The sequence below is a fragment of the Ovis canadensis genome, chromosome 8 (assembly GCF_042477335.2).
Source record: "Ovis canadensis isolate MfBH-ARS-UI-01 breed Bighorn chromosome 8, ARS-UI_OviCan_v2, whole genome shotgun sequence".
In the NCBI taxonomy this organism is placed as follows: Eukaryota; Metazoa; Chordata; class Mammalia; order Artiodactyla; family Bovidae; genus Ovis; species Ovis canadensis.
Genome location: NC_091252.1, coordinates 22,041,256 through 22,061,547, shown reverse-complemented (window position 1 = coordinate 22,061,547; position 20,292 = coordinate 22,041,256). Strand labels below are relative to the sequence as shown.

The 20,292-nt window shown below is 37.5% G+C and overlaps 1 protein-coding gene across 1 annotated transcript in view; it reads left to right on the top strand.

Moving 5' to 3' along the window:
• The window catches only part of RSPO3 (R-spondin 3), a 94,992-nt gene extending 76,973 nt beyond the window's left edge, over nucleotides 1-18,019 (top strand). Inside the window, exon 5 of the mRNA XM_069599023.1 lies at nucleotides 16,787-18,019. Within this exon, the coding sequence (XP_069455124.1) occupies nucleotides 16,787-16,974 (188 nt within the window). The 3' untranslated portion in view covers nucleotides 16,975-18,019. The remainder of the gene's footprint in view (nucleotides 1-16,786) is intronic.
• The last annotated feature ends 2,273 nt before the right edge of the window (nucleotides 18,020-20,292 follow it).

Genomic DNA, 20,292 nt, shown 5'->3' with positions numbered 1-20,292 from the left:
CCTGGAGATAAGACAAAGTTTTATATCAATCATTAGTCACATATTTCCCTTTATACTTTCAAGTGATCTTCAGGGATACAAGAAGATTCTGTATTTTTCTCAGAAAATAAAAAACCAAAACATAAGATATTAAAAACTGTTTATTCCTTTAAAACTTTTTTTTTTTGCTATTTCATTCAGCCTTTTTATTTCCAAGACCTTCTTATTTGATTCTTAAATACTCAATTAAACAATAAATATTTATTTTCATGGAGATTGAGGAAGAGGGCGTTTGTTCCTTCAGAAACTGTCACGGTTTCTTTCATTTTCAGCTCATTTGGCTTAAGTCTTTCCAGGACTTTCTCTGGTTAATTGCATTACACTTGCCATTTGCTGCCCTTGCTACACCCTCCTCAGATGACAGTATCATCGTATTTTCAAATGGCCCTTTATTACAGTGGAATTCCACTGAATGCAGAATTTGGTGGATTACAACAAGAACCACAGTCATTCAAAACTCAAGAGGAAATCAAGCTTCTGCGACTGTATAGTACCAGCTCAAAAGATTGAGCCCAAGACTGGGCCAAGATAAGCCAGGGTCATTTTACATTATTTTAGAAGAAGACTACATTCCCATCTCCACCAAATAACACATCATTTACGCCTGCTATAGAAAATAATTTGAAGAAAAAACTTATTTTGCCATCTTTCAACTTTTCACAGTCAGTCAGTTCTCTTCGCTTCCTCCTCTGTTTCCCCTCTCTGTCTCTCTCCCTAACCACCTCTTATTCTCCAGCCTCAGAAAACATTTTTGTTAGGCCCTGTTTCCAAGTTTGGGGCTGAGAGTTGGTCCACATTCCGAGTTTCAGTGAAACCTTAGAGCCTTCAAATCCCTAAAACTGTTCTGGAATTTAAGTTCCTCCTCACAGTAGAAGACAGCCGGATCCTCTGTAATCTCTCTGTGCACCCTGGACTTCTAAGGTCTCTTCTGAAGCAGCCTTGTGGATACCGCAGTTATTAATCATCGGTTTGGTCCCAAAGATGATCTTTTAGAGCATGACAAATCAAAATTAGTTCCCTGCAACCATGATGTAGCTCTCTGGAGTGGGTTGTACTCACTTGAAACCAGTACTGAAATGGAAGTGGCTAACTGGCAGAAAAGTGACAGGGTTAGTCACTCAGTCATGCCTGACTCTTTGGGACCTCATGAACTGCAGCCTGCCAGGCTCCTCCGTCCATGGAATTTTCCAGGCAAGGATTCTAGAACGATTTGCCATTTGCTTCTCCAGGGGATCTTCCCGACCCAGGGATCAAACCCAAGTCTCCTGTACTGCAAGCGGATTCTTTCCTGACTAAGCTACCAGGGAAGCCCCTAACTGGCAGAGGACTCCAAAATGTCATTCATTAAGACAAGTTATTCAAAATATTGGGTAATCACAGCATGCTTTGGAGAAGGAAATGGCAACCCACTCCAGTATTCTTGCCTGGAAAATCCCATGGACGGAGGAGCCTGGCAGGCTTACAGTCCATGGGGTCACAAAGAGTCGGACACGACTGAGTGACTTCATTCACTCACTCACAGCATGCTTGCGTGTGTGAGAATAGCACCAAAAGTATCTCTGTACATGCCTGCCCTTCCCCATCTCTCCCTCGATAGAATGGCAGGCATTAAATCAGGGAAAAAAGAGCATCATTCATATTTTCACTTAGTTTTTCAACAAATATGTATTGAGTCACTTCTGTGCACAGGAGGCTTGTGACAAAGAGCAAGGCAAACTACCACATTCTTCAGAGCAATGGCAGCAGCGCTTACCTGTGTACCCAGGTATGGAGGCCTCCCTAGGCCTCCAGGTTCTCTGTGCACAGAATTATGCAAATGGATCAGGAACCCACTCCTGGAAACCCCAACATTACCCACCCCACCCGAAATAACCCATTCTGTGACTTGTACTTTCTTTTCAAATATTTTTATAGGGAAGCAGAATTAAGGTTGAGTTTCTACAAAGATAAGTCCATCATATTTTCAGTTATTACTACTACAAAAAATAGAAATATAATTATATATATATATACACACAGAATATAACTACTTTTACAAAAAATAGAAATATAATTCAATATCATCATGTTGTATTACAAAAGGGCCTAGAAATATATAGGTCAGAATTCATTAGATAATATATATATATAAAATATATATAATGTACACTTAGAAACCCGATCAAAACAATGGAAGGAAATGAACTAGTTAGTCATGAAGAAAGAAGAGGGAAATTGGGCTTCTCATGATAACGTCAACATTAGGAGAGAAAGTCCACGTGTAAAAGAGTATTTGAAGAATGAATATAATTCTTTAAATTTTCCTGCATTAATCAGATGCATACAAGGGCACCATATTCTATTTTCCCTAAAACATTTTGAAAGTTTTCAAAGAAAAAAAGAAAGGGTGCAAGTTAATTTAAGTTTAATTTAACATATGGAAAATGTTTGATAAAAAAAAAAGTCACGTATAATTTAGCAGAGTCTCTTAATTTTAAAGGTTTGAGTTTCTGAAGGACTCTTTTAATTGGCTAAATCCCCTTTTAGACTTACTGAAAATTAAATTGGAAAACAGACTTTCTGTCTTGAGTTGGTATTTTTAAATCCACCAGAAAGATAGAACTTTTCCATCTGTAGTGGGAAAGGACCTATAAATAAATATGTGCATATAAATTCATATATATACAAAAACATACGCACACATTTGTTGCACATGTGTCTCCCCTCCTGACTCTTTCCACCCTAACATGCATCAGTACAGTGAAAAAGGAAGCACCACGAAAAACTGTAAAGTGAGATGTGGTGAAATATTACTGTGAGTGAGTGAGTTAGTTGTCCAGTCATGTCCAACTGTAGCCCGTCAGGTTCCCCTGTCCATGAGAGTCTCTAGGCAAGAATACTGGAGTGGGTTGCCATTTCCTTCTCCAGGGGATCTTCCCAATGCAGTGATCAAACCCAGGTTTCAAATCTTGCTTAATTATTGGACTGATATTTCTAGATGAGTGAATACTCAACTGCTAAAAACTTAAAGAAATTAAATTGTTTGTATTCCATTCAAGTATATGTAACCACTGTTGATGAAATAATTACAAGGTGCTATCTTGTTGGTTATGAAAATGAATGTGAAAAGTATTTCTGATCAAAAACAGATCTTTGCGCCAACAGTGAGAGAAAAAGAACTGAAACAGCTTGCGTTATCTACTAAAGCTGAAATATGCCCCATATGATCTTATTTGCATGAATGAAGAAAATTTATTTCTTACACATTTTAATATAGTAAAGGCTACATGGGATTTTCTATGTTTTCCAAGCTAGTTAAGAAGTCAAGAGTTTAGCATCAAGTCTATAACAAAAAAGAAAAGTAAAAATATTTGAGGATGTACTGAAAGTGTATTAAAAAATTAGCTTTATGTAAGTAATCAATACATTTCTGAAAACAGTAAATTATGACTATAAAAGAGTGTGACATCTTTACTAAAAATGTGGAGTAGCACATGCTAAATGAGACACTTGGTAGTTGTTTTTCCCCCTGTGATGTAATTCTGGATTAGAGTTACATTTTTTCCCCCATACAGCAGTAAAAAGCTTCAAAGGAAGGAAAGAGTGGGATGTGGTAGAATGAGAATTAGACAGCACAGTCAGCTGGTACATAAAATGATGAAAGAGACTAGAATAATATCAACATCTTGTATAATCAATCACTGCAAATGTGTCACCAAGTATGAGGCCATCTCCAGCTGTCAATGCAACCGTGTAGACAATCCGGGTAAGGGAGGAAGTACAGTACAGTCAAACATGCCTATCAACACTTCTTTTTTTGTCTCAGAAGAACAAAATTCTGAGACGAGACAAGTTCTTGGAGCAAATGGAAATTTATCCAAATGAGAATCAAATGATAAATGCCAAGAGAATATTCTTTCTTTGGATTTATTTCAGTTCTTTAATTTAACCAGCTGGAATGAATTTTCAAGTAGCATTCTGTTCAGCCTTTTGAAATGGAGGACTTTCCTGTTAATTGGAAAGTTCTATTTCATCAAAGATGAAGACAGTGCTCTTGGCTTAGAGATTCTCTTAAAAAAAAAAAAAGCATTTGGTGGATATTTACCATAAAAAGATTTCAGAACCTGTATTTTAAGTATGAAAAACTGAACTGTGAGCCTGCACACCTAGCTGAAGAAAAAACAGAAAATTCACATACCAGTGTTATCCTAAGCTCTACGCAAAAATGCACGATCACTGTGTTCTCTCTCGAGAGGAATATGCAAGGACGAAAAACAGTTTAAAATATCAAGTGTTAATTTTCAGAATCAAATGTTGATATGCCTGAGGTTTCTGATCTTCTAAGGTAAATGAATTGGGTAAGTCAACATATTGAAGCATTTTTAATTGTGACTTTAACATGTTTTATGGGGACTGAGATAACATGATTGTCAACTCAGAAAGATTTAAAGCAAGAAAATGAAAATTCACTAGGAAAAAACATTTTTAAGGCTCAGATTTTCTAAGCGCTCTACACTTATTTTCAACTTATTGTTAACTAGTAACTTATTGAAACTGTTATATTTAAAATTTTAATTGACACAAATTAAGAAAACTAATTTATCACAAAAGTGAAAAAAATTTTAATTAAGTATCATGAAGTATTAAAAAATTAATTGTTCATACTTCTTAAAGGAATCACTCAAAATATAGTCTGGATGATAATTGTGTGTTCTGCTCTAAAATAATTTTGCGAGAAATCCTATCTGTAATACTGTCTTACATACTTCAAGTTTGGCAATATGCATATGGTAGGAGTTTTCTAAGAGGCCATTCTACTGGGTGTTTTTTTCATATTTAAATGGCTGCACTCGATTTTTTTTAAGGATGATATGAACAAAAATTGATGAAAACATTCCATAGACTCACATGTATTCTCTACCTTGCTATATGAGGTGGTAGGCTATCTAGCAGCCACCACGAGTTGAGAGTGGGCCCTGAGGGAAGCAAGGCAGAGAATGAGTGCTGCAACCAGGAGAAACTTCATCCCTGAGACAGTCATTAGTACTTTGAGAAGAAGGATCTCAACTGAAAATTTCAGGGAGGACGCTTGACAATGCTACAAGGCAAGCTTCAACAGTTTTTGAAATAGCAGTACTAGCCACATCACTATCTAAATTTCTGAAGATAAGCAATATACACATATGCTCATAAATTCACAAACAGTATGTTAAACAATCCAAAACTCATATCCAGAGTCAATTTTTTCTAAGGAGAGCCGTAATAGTAATTTTACAAACTAGTCGTGAATTTCATGGTAGAAGTAATGAACCAAATTTAATCGATTTAAAGCTGAAATTTACCAACACATTCTTTGACAGCAAATGAAAATCGGAATGTTTACGTGCTTATCCAATAGATAAAATTGTATAAGACCCAAGATCTAGTTCTAAACACACTATGCAAACATGCTTAGATCAAGAAACTTCTGACACATAAATTGTACATGATTTAGTTTTCAAGAATTTTGTAATCTAACCTAATGTGCTGGGTAGAATTTCAAAGTCAAGTTAAGAAATTTTGCACTAAAAAAAAAAAAAAATACAATGAAATTACTAATTTCAAATGAACTTTCAAACAAGAGTAGTTGATTCAAAAGAAATCAGCCCACATAAAAGAATATTAAATTTAAAATAGCTATATAATATAAATTGTAATGCCCTGTTATATTGTTTAAATATTGTAAAATAAAATACAGGATACACTTTACTTTTATAATGGGTAAATTGTGCGTATTGCAAATAGTAACACATTTGAGGGTTCTTTTTTCTCCTTGTACTTTTTAACTATTTTTAATACTGATGACTTACAATAAGAGGGCATCGTAGTATGCACTATTCAATATCTTTAATAGTCCCTTTTGGACTCTAAGTTAATGCCCCTTTTGAGTGCAAAAATTCTACAGGGTAGTATTCTGGGCAACAGAAGCACTGTGATAGACTGGAGTTACCTTGGGAGAAAGGCATAAGAAAAGTTCAGTTGGGACATGGAGCCAGAATTCAAAATTTCAGACCCTATATCTTCAATGAGTAATGAAACTACTTAAACAACTGAAGGAGAGAACAAAATCCATAAAGACCTATTGACAGCAATCAATAAGAAACATACTTGCTTTGGCAAAAGCAAGTTCATCATGCTAAGGTATTATGAATATATAGATTCTAAAAAGTTATTAATATTACTATTTATGATATCTGCCATGAAGTGAAGTTATTAATAATAGAACTGCCTTCAAACCTCAGTGGGATTTTGAAATTTGAATTCATACAGTTTTTCTTCCTCTTTATCTGATATTAAATGTTAGCTAAATATAAAAATTTCTGCTGAATTCTATCAGAATGTTAAAAGTGTAATAGTAGTTTTAAAGGTCAAATGAAGTTTCTAAGTTACATATGAATGATGAAATACATAAATGATTTCCAAATTACATGTATACAATACGTCACCTCTAAGTGATTGTGAGAGGGGTGGAAATAATGAAAATTGACTTGTAGCAAGCCTGTAACGCATGGTGTAAATGAATGCGCTGACACAAAACATTTACTGCAAAGTACTCTTAGGTTCTGAAGAGCAACTGGGTGCTCAGGAAACTGGAATTTCAAGAGGTCAAGGAAGTATGTTCTCATCTTTACAAAACCTCTATGTTTTCTTGTGTTAGTTCACACCTGGACACTGTATTTTCTTTTTTTGTTTCTTTGTCCTCATCAGTTTCAGTGTAAATAAAACAAGAATACAAGGATGTCATGTCACATTGTGCTCTGTCAAAATAGAATGTGAAGGCAGCGAAGAGCAGTGGTTTTCCTCATCTTTTTCCTCATCTGAAAAGATATTTTTCCTCATCTCTCTATGGAGGTGATAACAGAACTTATAGACACAGTACTTGCTCTTAGGAGTATGGCTGGCACTTGGACATGTTCATTAAATTGTAGTCATCTATCATTATTACTCTTACTATTTCTAAAAATTGTTATTGTTTTTGTTTAGTTGCTCACTGGTGTTCAACTCTTTGAGACACTGTGGACTGCAGGATGCCAGGCTTCCCTGTCCTTCACTATCTCCCAGAGTTTGACAGTTTTCATGTCCATTGAGTCACTGATGCCATCCAACCATCTCATCCTCTGTTGCCCCCTTCTCCTCCTGCCCTCAGTCTTTCCCAGGATCAGGGTCTTTTTTTTTTTTTTAATCTTTAATTCTTACATGCGTTCCCAAACATGAACCCCCCTCCCACCTCCCTCCCCATAACATCTCTCTGGGTCATCCCCATGCACCAGCCCCAAGCATGCTGCATCCTGCGTCAGACATAGACTGGCGATTCAATTCTTACATGATAGTATACATGTTAGAATGTCATTCTCCCAAATCATCCCACCCTCTCCCTCTCCCTCTGAGTCCAAAAGTCCGTTATACACATCTGTGTCTCTTTCCCTGTCTTGCATACAGGGTCGTCATTGCCATCTTCCTAAATTCCATATATATGTGTTAGTATACTGTATTGGTGTTTTTCTTTCTGGCTTACTTCACTCTGTATAATCGGCTCCAGTTTCATCCATCTCATCAGAACTGATTCAAATGAATTCTTTTTAACGGCTGAGTAATACTCCATTGTGTATATGTACCACAGCTTTCTTATCCATTCATCTGCTGATGGACATCTAGGTTGTTTCCATGTCCTGGCTATTATAAACAGTGCTGCGATGAACATTGGGGTACATGTGTCTCTTTCAATTCTGGTTTCCTCGGTGTGTATGCCCAGCAGTGGGATTGCTGGGTCATAAGGTAGTTCTATTTGCAATTTTTTAAGGAATCTCCACACTGTTCTCCATAGTGGCTGTACTAGTTTGCATTCCCACCAACAGTGTAGGAGGGTTCGATCAGGGTCTTTTAGAAAAGGCAAGGGACTTGCAGAGAAACATCTACTTCTATTTCATTGACTACGCTAAAGTCTTTGACTGTGTTGATCCCAACAAACAGTGGAAAATTCTTCAAGAGATGGGAATACCAAAGCACCTTACCTGCCTCCTGTGAAACCTCTATGCAGGTCAAGAAGCAACAGTTAAAACCAGACATGGAACAACAGACTGGTTCAAAATTGGGAAAGGAGTACATCAAAGCTGTATATTGTCACTCTGCTTATTTAACTTATATGCAGAGTGTATCATGTGAAATGCCGACTGGATGAATCACAAGCTGGAACCAAGATTGCCAGGAGAAATATCAACAACTTCAGACATGTAGATGATACCACTCTAACAGCAGAAAGTGAAGAGGAACTAAAGAGCCCCTTGATGAAGGTGAAAAAGGAGAGTGAAACAGGTGGCTTAAAACTCAACATTCAAAAAACTAAGATCATGGCATCCGGTCCCATCACTTCATAGCAAATAGATAGGCAAAAAGTAGAAAGAGTGGCAGATTGTATTTCTGAAAATAGACAGCCTAAGTCAACTTCATCTTGATTATTACAATAGGATTACTAATTGGGAGTTTAAGGAGCAAAGAGAAGAGAGACATAATTAATCCAGCAGAGGAAAAGATGACAAGAATGGGGAAGATTTTTCTGAAGGTGTGACACGCAAGCACTTAAGTCTGAGTTAGATCCAGGGATACTAGAGAATGCGTTCTAGGGAAATGCATCAGTAGGATTTGTAAGCATTGTGGGTTATGGTGAGTGATGTGCAGCGGTGACTGGCAAGAGCAGGATGAGGACTTCAAAGTTGATGGCTGCATAAGGAGGGGCCCGGTCACAGAGGATAAGTGCGCTGGGTGCCATGGTAGGAAGCTTGGGTTTATCTTCTTTAACCTCTGAAAATTTACACTCAGTACCTTATAGGCAGGACAATCTTGTTTCAGAATCCCCAAAAGAATGGGGCATAAACAGATTTGTTGTTGTTGTTTAGTCATGAAGTCATGCTCGACTCTTTCTGAACCCATGAACTGCAGCACGCCAGGCTCTTCTGCCCTCCTCTATCTCCCAGAGTTTGCTCAAATTCATGTCCATTGAGTTACTGATGCTATCTATCTCATCCTCTGCCACCCGCTTCTCCTTGTGCCTTCAATCTTTCCCAGCATCAGGGTCTTTTCCAGTGAGTCAGCTCTTCACATCAGGTGGCCAAAGGATTGGAACTTCAGCTTCAGCATCAGTCCTTCTGATGAATATTCAGGACTGATTTCCTTTAGGATGGACTGGTTTGATCTCCTTAAGGTCCAAGGGACTCTCAAGTCTTCTTTAGCACCATGGTTCAAAAGCATCAGTTCTTTGGCGCTCAGCTTTATAGTCCAACTCTCACATCTGTACATGACTACTGCAAAAACCATAGCTGTGGCAGACAGACCTTTGTTGGCAAAGTGATGTCTCTGCTTTTTAAGATGCTATCTAGCTTCGTCTTAGATTCCCTTCCAAGGAGCAAATGTCTTTCAATTTCATGACTGCAGTCACTATCTGCAGTGATTTTGGAGCCCAAGAAAAAAATGTCACTGCTTCCACTTTTTCCCTTCTATTTGCCACAAAATGATGGATGCCATCATCTTAGTTTTTTGAATGTTGAGTTCCAAGCCATTTTTTTCACTCTCTTCTTTCACTGTCATCAAGAGGCTCTTTAGTTTCTCTTCATTTTCTTCCATTAACAATGGATGAACACCTCTTATATTAACCCTTTTCATTTGGTAGCCAAAATGTTGTTTCAGTCTTAATATCTTTGCAAACATGAGCTCAAGATAATTTCTCAAATTACAGCATTTAGCAGAGTATGTAATGATACATCAAATTATTTTTCTGTAAATAATTACTCAGAAGCATCTTGGAAATTAAATGGAAATACAATTGAACTAATTCATGTATTAAACAATGGTTGACCATTATACAACTCCAGAGGGTTAAGCCAAGTATAATTTATAGTCACCCTCCATATCTGTGGTTCCCCTGCATCAGGGGATTTAACCAACCAGAAGCTGTAGTACTGTAGTATTATTGTTGAAAAATATCCATGTATAAGTCGACTTGTGCAGTTCAAACCTGTGTTGTTCAAGGATCAACTATACAGAGTAGATAAAACAGGTAGCTTAAATTTCCATTTGGAGACATCGTCTGCCTATTTTAAGTATCCATTATACCATATTTGCACTGTATTTGAAATAAATTCCTAGGTTAAAATAATAGAAAGGAAATAAGTATTTCTGTTCTGTTAAACAACAAAAACCCAAAAGGTTTTAATGCATTTCTCAAGTCAATTCTGCTTGGTAAAGATATAGCTGAGAAAGAATTTAGCCTTGCTGACGTTCAGCTCTGTTCTGCACCACTAGGTCAAGCTGTCCTGTGTTTATATAGCCCACAATTCAAAGACCTTTAAATATGTATTTACACAATAGATCATATTTGCTGAAGAAGTCATACTGTAGCAATTTCCCCTCCTTTGCGAAATTTCTTCAGTGATGTCTTCACAAAAAAGGAAAAAATTGGAATTTTCATCCTCTATACATAAAATTCAGGTCCAACTCTAGGTCCAAAAATCATCAGATTAACTCCCTTTTCACATCATTTGCGCCCTTTTGAAAGTATAAAGTCTTGGCTTCTCAAATGAATTTCCTTCTATACCCAATCGAATGAATTTCCTTCCATACCAAATTAAGAGAACTACCTAACAATGAATTTCGTACTTTTGATGAGATACTCATTTAACTGGCTTGATCGTAGATTCTGTGATATTTAGTCCTCAGTTCATAGAGTGTGGGATACATTTTTAGCTTTCTGAGAAAACTTAGTCTTGGAAGTTGAGCTACTTAAAGCTCAATAGCTCCCCTTAGTGGTACCTTGCAAGAAATTCACCAAGAAGCAGCTTTTATGACCATCTATACACAGATATTTCTAAACACCCTGAAAACTGTGAACTGATATTCCTAATTTGAGTAATTCTCAATAAACAAATTCTACTTGTGATTCTAACGAGAACGATCCTTTTATTCATAACCCTATTACATTTAAAAAGATAACAGCATTTTCTGCGGTTTTTATTTTTACTTGGAACTTAAAGTATGTAATACACAATTTAGGAAATATTATTCAACACCACTTATTTTGTTCTTTTTTAATGTATTTACTTTTCAGTTCATACTTCTTTTTGAACATATTTTAAAAAGACAATCTGCAACTAATTTTTATCTTGTATATAGGTGCCTGTTCCAAATGTACCTAATTAGAAAACTTGACTTAAAAATTAATAGCTAACAGTAAGTCAAAAAAACATACCGGATATCCATGGGAAAGTATAAGACATTAAATTATCAATGCTGTGACATGAAATAAATTTTTTGAAAGCACATGTTTGAGAACATTGGACTTCTTTTGATCTCTAGTTATGGTTCTTAAATGTAGCTGCACAGAAGAATCAACTGGGAATGAACATGTTGTTAATTCCTGGGCACATCATAAAACTACTGACTCATAATCTCCAGGAGTGGCACTAGGAATCTATTTTTCAAAGTCATCTGTGCTTGGAAACCCGGTTTGCAGAAGGCCCTAGGAGATCTTTACATAAGTGACAATACCCTATTGTATTCATGGGCTTCCCTGGTGTCTCAGACGGTAAAGAATCCACCTGCAATGCGGGAGACCTGGGGTTCGATCCCTGGGTTGGGCAGATCTCCTGGAGGAGGGCATGGAAACCCATTCCAGTATTGTATTTATAGAAAATAACTTCAGAATCTCAAAAATGTCACTGGCCTACTCAATTATGATTTGCAACAAATATTGAATAATATGTGGCTATATGGTCTTCACAGAGATCTAGGCTAAATTTTAACTACTCTTCAAAGTCAAGGCTCAAATGGTACATCACCATACTCATTTGATGGGTTCTTATTACTTTTAGAAGTTTCTGAAATAGAAAATAGCCTTTTCTAAACTAGTCACAGAAACACCCAAATTCTGCTTTGCTCTCGGATTCTGACACTTGCCCTTCTCCAGTTTTCAGTACCACTGGTCCTCAGAACAAACTCCCAAAATGGCAAGAGAGTCCTGTCTGTGCTTCCAGCTTCTCTGGGTAATGCGCTATATATAGGCTCTGATCAAACCAAGGAAGTCTACTTCAGTTCCCCAGATTCACCGTGTCCTTGCGTGCCTTCATGCCATTGACATATTGTTCACTGCCTGCTGTGCCCTTTTTCCCTCATCAGCCTGGCGGACTCTCATTAATTCTTTAAAGCTCAGCTTAAACATCACCCCGTCCGGGGAGTCTTTTTCGGTCTCCATCGGCAGAGTTCAATGCTTTCCTTGCTCTGCAACCAATAGATCTTGTGCATGCTACTATTTTTGCATTAGTGTGCGGCTTTATTTATTGTATCTGTCCCCATATCTCACTTGTATCTCCAGGTTTTAACACACTCCTTGGCAGGGATAGAGGCTTAATTCCTGTTTGTGTAATGAGTTAATAACAGTAGCCTTCATTTCTCCCATGATTAATATGTACCATGTACTATGCTAAGTGCTTTACAAGCACCCTTAAAAAGTTCAGCAAGTGGTAATGATTATCCCCATTCTAAATATCAGACAATTAATCCCAAGAGATATCAACTTGTCAAAAGTCACACAACTAGCTGGTGGCAGATCTAGAATTTGAACACCATGTTTTTCTGACTAATGTAGTGTTTAATGTTCTTAAACGTTACACTTCTGTGCTAGGACTAATTTCTTTTTGATGGTTTCTATCCAAACCCCGCCCTCATAGCTGGGACATGGAAGCATGATGAAGATTCTTTTAATCATTGGAGCACTCTACAACCCAATTCTGGTGCACGTGGGTGCATGCACACACATAATCAGTGAATGACAGAGCACAAGTGTATATGTAAGACTGTGATAACTGGAATGCATAGTTTGCAAAATCACCAAAAAATGTATAAAATAACTCCTGCCCACATCAATGAAAGTCAGCAGCATAGAAAAAGAAATCCCCTTTAATGAAAACCTGACAGGGTTTCCCAAATTGCATGTGATTTTTAATGGACTAGAGACACTCTTCTGCATTTTTATTTCTTGGACAAGAGGAAAACATATTACTTATGCAAAAGGATAGTTAGCATTTCCAACCACTAACACATGGCCTGTAAAAAATAATAATCTCATTTTTCTATTGTGCAATAGCCCTCTGTTAGGCAACAACAACGTACAACATGCTAGTTTCCTGTTACTTTAGTAGAGCCTCCCCTTTCACTCACCACCCAGACTAAATAGTTATTCCTTGGATAATAAAACTCTAATACTGGTTTCAAGCTACTTCCAAGAATGTTTCTGCCTGTGTTAAGAAATAATCATATCAGTTTGCTAATAAGCAGAAATACACTGTAAGTTGAATATGTTGTCACATGTAGCTAGCAAACATATAAATCAATCCATGACCAAGAAAGAAACTATATATTTTTTATGGTTGGGATCACAGCTGTAAAATGTTGGACCATCATCAAGAGAACAATGTCAAACGCTGAACTTTTGGATGATTTCCATAAAAATAACATTTTGTTTAGGGTCAGTAGTTTTTATGGAACTTTGGAATGATTTTCACTGACGATATTTTTAGAGATGAACTTGAACACTTCCAAAATGCTCTTCAAATGGAAGTATTATGTAATCTAAACTTTTCAGCCATGTTCTTTGGAAAATCAACTGCATATCACAAAAACCAGCATCTCTCTCTTTCAGTTTGTACAGATTTATGAAAATTATAGTACACATGCAAGATAATAAATTAGCTTTTCAGTTTTCTCTTAGTTACTAAGTTCATATCAGCACTGAAAATGTGTAAAGCCAACATGAAAAAAAAGAAAACACCCTGAATTTCTTCTATAGAAATATTATCAATCCAGCAATAGTCTCTTTAGTGAAAAGAATGGTGAAATTCATGAATCTGTATACAACTAGTCAGCCCTAGACGTAATAGTCAACTCTAATATTTTTTGTTCTCTACATATCCCAAATAATTTGCGTGATATTTGATTTACGTGGTCTGAATTCTTATTTTTGTTTACTCTCCTTTTAAAGTCCAAACTTTGGGGATTTTTATGTTGAGCCCAACAGGCAAGTTTTCACAACATAACTGGAAGACTTTATAAATATAGTCTCAGACAAAGCTAGTTGTGGCATAAAAGCGAAGGAGACTGTGTTGGCTGAGCATACATATACAGTATTAATAATGTTGGTTCCTAGAATTCCATAACCAGAGCTCAAGAAAAGGAAAGCCAAACCACTGAATTCAATATTTGCAGCCTATTTCAGGATGTGAAAATATTTTGGTTCTCCCATGCAAATAATTTCTCGAAAATACTTTTGTTCAAAATGACTTTTTGTAGACTGAAACTAATTTCAGATTCTGCATGACTCAGTATGTAGGGATACACCCAATCAGAATTTCTTCCACACCCAGGTAGACTTGGTTCTTAGTTTTCACTTACTGTATCGATTTGAATCAGTAATTTTTCGCTGGGATATGTGTGTTAATGGAGATTGCTAAAGCATGCCCCCAAAATTACTTTACAATGTAGGTTGTATGTGTAAAATGTTAACATAATAATAAAATATAGCTAATATACTCATTTGAAATTTAAAAACAATTCATCTAATGTGGTGCCAGACTCACTCACTTTGATCAAATTGCATGCTAAGTCATTTCAGTCGTGTCTGACTCTTTGTGACCCTGTGGACCATCGCCTGACAGGCTTCTCTGTCCATGGGGTTCTCCAGGCAAGAATACTGGAGTGGGTTGCCATGCCATCCTCAGGGGATCTTTCTGACCCAGGGATCAAACCTGCTTCTCTTATGTCTCCTGCATTGGCAGGTGGGTTCTTTACCACTAGCACCACCTGGGAAGCCCATTGATGAAATTACTCTCTCCTAAAACTGCCGACAGTTACCCAAGGCCAATAGAATGAAATTTATTTCTTCGTCCTGGCCCCAGTCTTTCTTTCACTATGCTTCCTGCATCAAAACCTTTAAAGTTGTATTGATTCCACTTTTTAAAATGTTTCACACTGTGTATCTGAATAAATCTGTGCTTCAAACCCTGTTCAAGGTCAAGATTCTCATGGAGTCCAGTATATTTCAATAAACATCTACTCATTTGGTTGAGAGAAAGTTCCTGCCCTCATGGCTAATACCATAGGGTTATTAAGTCATAGTCGTAGTCAAACATTTCTTTATAGTCCAACTCTCACATCCATACATGACTACTGGAAAAACCATAGCTTTGACTAGATGGACCTTTGTTGGCAAGAAATGTCTCTGCTTTTTAATATGCTGTCTAGGTTGGTCATAACTTTTCTTCCAAGGAGCAAGCGTCTTTTAATTTCGTGGCTGCACTCAGCATCTGCAGTGATTTTGGAGCCCCCAAAAATAAAGTCTCTCTCTGTTTCCATTGTTTCCCCATCTATCTGCCATGAAGTGATGGGACTAGATGTCATCATCTTAGTTTTCTGAATGTTGAGTTTTAAGCCAACTTTTTCACTCTTCTTTTTCACTTTCACCAAGAGGCTCTTTAGTTCTTCACTTTCTGCCATAAGGGTGGTGTCATCTGCATATCTGAGGTTATTGATATTTCTCCTGGCAATCTTGATTCCAGCTGGTGCTTCATCCAGCCCAGCATTTCTCATGATGTACTCTGCATATGAGTTCAATAAACAGGGTGACGATATACAGCTTTGACGCACCCCTTTCCCAATTTGGAACCAGTCTGTTGTTCCATGTCTGGTTTTAACTGTTGCTTCTTGACTTGGATACGGATTTCTCAGGAGGCAGGTCAGGTGGTCTGGTATTCCTATCTCTTGAAGAATTTTCCACGGTTTGTTGTGATCCACACAGTCAAAGGCTTTGGCATAGTCAATAAAGCAAAAGTAGATGTTTTTCCTGGAAATTTCTTGCTTTTTCAATGATCCAATGGATGCTGGCAATTTGATCTCTGCCCTTTCTAAATCCAGCTTGAACATCTGGAAGTTCATGGTTCATGTACTGTTGAAGCATGGCTTGGAGAATTTTGAACATTGCTTCGCTAGTGTGTGAGATGAGTGCAACTGTGCAGTAGTTTTAACCTTCTTTGACATTGCCTTTCTTTGGGACAGAATGCAAATAGGTAACTGCTACTTCGAAAATTTTGAAAACAAAATAGAACCTCTTATAGGAGTCAGATAACATACACACATTAGTAAGTTTCTTGAAAGAAGGTATTAATCTCTCAATTTTTTCTGACTCTTTACAACCCCTTAGAGTGTAGCCCGCCATGCTCTTCTATCCATGGAATTCTCCAGGCAAGAATACTGGAGTGGGTTGCCATTCCCTTCTCCAGGGGATCTTCCTGACCTAGGGATAGAACGTGGGTCTTCTTCATTGCATGCAGATTCTGTCCCATCTGAGCCACCAGAAATCTATTCAAAAATTTATATTAATTATCCACCAATAGCTATCACGTAAAATTATACTCATACCAAACTGACAGCAATAGAACCTTCTGGAATTCAGAACTATCAAGTATTAATTATGTCATCATATGTGCATGTGTTTCATGTTTGCGTTGCTTAAAGTAAAGTACAACAGCCTTCATAAAACTAACTGGATGAATGATTTAAATAGGGGATAATTTCGTATCTATGGGCATGGTATGCAACCTAAGAGAAATTCAACTTGTCTTTAAAAACTTTGAAAAATGAAACTGAACATGACTGAATGCTTTTTAAAAGGTGTCTCCTTTCATTTCAGGAAGAAAAGGAAGGGAGAGAAAGAGAAAAAAACCTAATAAAGAAGAAAGTAAAGATGCAATACCTGACAACAAAGGTCTGGAGCCCAGCAGGGAAACTCCAGAGCAACGAGAAAACAAACAGCAGCAGAAGAAACGAAAGGTCCAAGATAAACAACAGAAATCGGTGTCCGTCAGCACTGTACACTAGAGGGTCCCGTGAGATTGTCGTAAACTCGTAATGCTGCTATCTCCACCAGATGCCCAGGACAGGTGCTCTAGCCGTTAGGACCACAAATGGACAACGTGTCAGTTACTGCTCAGTCTAAACAACATTCCAGATAGTCGCTATATTCTTCATACAAGCATAGTTAACAACAAAGAGCCAAAAGTCCAAAGAAGGGATGCTTTTGAATGGTTATCTTACGTGCTGTGCATTTTTAAGAGAAAAGGAATTTTGTACATAATCATCAATAGGCTAGAAGCTGTAACAACCTAATGATAACAGCTAGAGAAGCACCATCTTCTCCCCGTAAAGTCATGTTTTCAAGCTATTGCTTAAAGAAGCAAATGACAGTTCTGCAAACTGAAAGATGCTGTGTCCCTTCAAAAGAAACCAGAGATCAGAGGAGAGAAACACCTTTCAAAGGACAGTGTTGTTTTGTCCAGGAAATCTAGGGAGTGCTCAGATAGTAGGGCCTGGCATTTGGAATCATAGGAATTATCACCACGGAAACAATTGTTTTAAGCTTGGTTCTCTTGCCCTCATTTGTCCTTCTGCAAGAAGCATGAGAGTGCACATATTTTCAGGATTGATATACTGTATGGGCTTGGAGGAAGGCAAAATGTGGACTAAACCATAGAGCTGGGGATGATTTTTGTGCTTTACAAAACTGTGAAGGGTTGTGATTACCTGGAACAGGTCTCCAGTCTATGTCCGCACTGTGTGGTTCAGCCTCTGCTACCCCTTGGGTTATATGTCTGTAAACATGTACCTGTAACTTACTTCCAAAAACAAAATCATACTTATTAGAAGAAAATTCTGATTTCATAGAAAACAAAAACTAGAGCAAGGAAAATATAACATGTTTGCCAAGTCATGTGTTTTCTTTCTCTCTCAACTGGGAGGGGGAAAAACAATCTTATTACCTGCTTAATTGTCCACATGGAACTAAAAGGGATACTACTTTCTAACAAAGTGTATCTAATAGGGGGGAAAGCCACCACAATAAATATATTTGTTGATAGTTTTTAAAGTTTTGTTCATTTTATTGTTTGTTTTGTTAAAAAGTTGTTACTCTGAGAGATTTCCTGAAATAAGAAAGAGGATTGTGTATCCTATGGAATTCAGAACATATTACATTTCTCGGTGTTTGCTTTTGGAGTCCAGCCTTATCTGAGCTGATGGAAATTTACTTATAAAGTATTAGAAGATATTTATCCCATTTTTCTTATTGTGATTAAAAAAATTCTAGTTATAGCTACAGGGGCCTCCCTAAATGGTTTCATTACTCCCCCTTTTTTGCTTCAAAATTTGTATCTTTTCTTGTATGTCGGTTCCTCTGGCATCTTGAACATTTGGGGAACTGAAGTCACCCTATCTGGAGGCTTCACCAGTATTTCAGAGAGGCCACAGCCAGCCTGGGGCAAGAGGAGACAGGTGCCACAGATTCTCATGACCCACCATAACCTTCCTGTTGCAATGGAAGGACACACAGCTACCCGTTCACCAGTCTTCCTAGCCCTCTAAAGAGCACTGCTTTCTGAAGAGCTGGCAATGAGTCTGGTTTCTAGCTGCCAATTTCTGGTCATTCTTTCTCCACAAACTATACTCTTCATGTGGACCGTTTGCCTTAATTCTCTTTTCCTCTTCCAAGATATAAAATTTCTGAGTGATGTGTTCCTGCTTCTTATTCTGTATTTTCTTTTCTTGTCCACGTGAAATGTGTTATGTACAAGAATAATCCAATCTTCAACTACAACATTTATGTCGCCAAGGAGAAACAAACATTTTCCTTACAGAGTTGTGTTAGGTGGAAGTATAGTCCCATCTTCTAGACCTTAGAGGTGGTTTCTATCACCATCTTTGTCCTCAGTCTTACCTAGTCAAGGCTATGTGGCCGAATAATTTTTGTGTACTCTCTGTGTTTATCATTGTCTCCATCCTTTCAACAAGCAATGACTGAGAAGGTCTACATCTGCACATGCAATGCTGAAAAAAGGTGAAATAAACCAGGACACGACAACTGTGGCAAATGATTATCATGTCTTCCCAGGTGTTTTGACTCCAGACTTTTACTCTGTGGCCCCCAGACAATGGCAGATAATCTAAATCTCTGATGTAGCACATAATTACAAGTAGAATTATTACAAAGGAAAAAAAAAATGAAAACCAGCATTATAGTCACATATTGGGTGAAATGGGCTTCCCTGGTGGCTCAGAGGTTAAAGCATCTGCCTGCAATGCAGGAGGCCTGGGTTCGATCCCTGGGTTGGGAAGATCCCCTGGAGAAGGAAATGGCAACCCACTCCAGTATTCTTGCCTGGAGAATCCCATGGACAGCGGAGCCTCATGGACAGCGGAGCCTCATGGACAGCGGAGCCTGGTGGGCTACAGTCCACGGGGTCGCAAAGAGTCGGACACGACTGAGTGACCTCACTTTCACTTTCATTGGGTGAAATAGAAGTGGAGACAAAGAAAACATCAACTTTAACTGCAGTTCTTAATCCACACGTAATTAGATTTTAAAGCACGTGAAATCATTATCATCTTCAAACTAGCAGCCTACTCAACTTTGGGAAAATCTCCTGCTTGACTTCTGATAAAATTCCTGTATTAGTCACTGAAGGCATTAACTTTCTGCTCTGATTCTGTCTCTAAGATCTGGTAAACTGTTAATGGTGACAGATGGCTGGTAAAGTCTAGATACAAAGAAAATGAAGGGAATGCAGCAATCTGCAGTAAATCTGTGTTTGATCCACATGCCTGTTCTGATCTCCAAATTCTACTGTATAAGAGAAAGGAGGTCTTTTTTCTATCCAGTCATAGATAGCTGGCACTACTTAATGACTGGCAAACTACTTAACTGCTCTGCGTCCTCATTTCTTATGTGTAGCATGAAAGAGGTGGTCTGGAGATGACCATTGGCAGGAAAGCCTTGTCCTTTGTGTTAGTTCAAGGTGATGTCCTTAATAACCCCTCATTAGTGACAGTGTCCTTCTGGGTTCCCCAACTTTGCTTTTCCAAAAAATGGAAATGTACAGGCTCTTAGATGAGAATTAGAAGTTTCACCACTCAATATAATAATTATTCTGTACATAATAAATATCAAGAAAAATAACTAATCCCACAAGTCACACGTATAAGTCCATTTTTGTCCTGATTAATATGTGATATTATCCATATAAGTGTGCTTAGTCCTTGAAATTATTACATTAATTTCTTATTCCTTGAAATGAAATTAATAATTTCAAGGAATAAGTAATTCCTTGAAATTGTTACATTAACTTCCAGGAATAAGTAATTCCT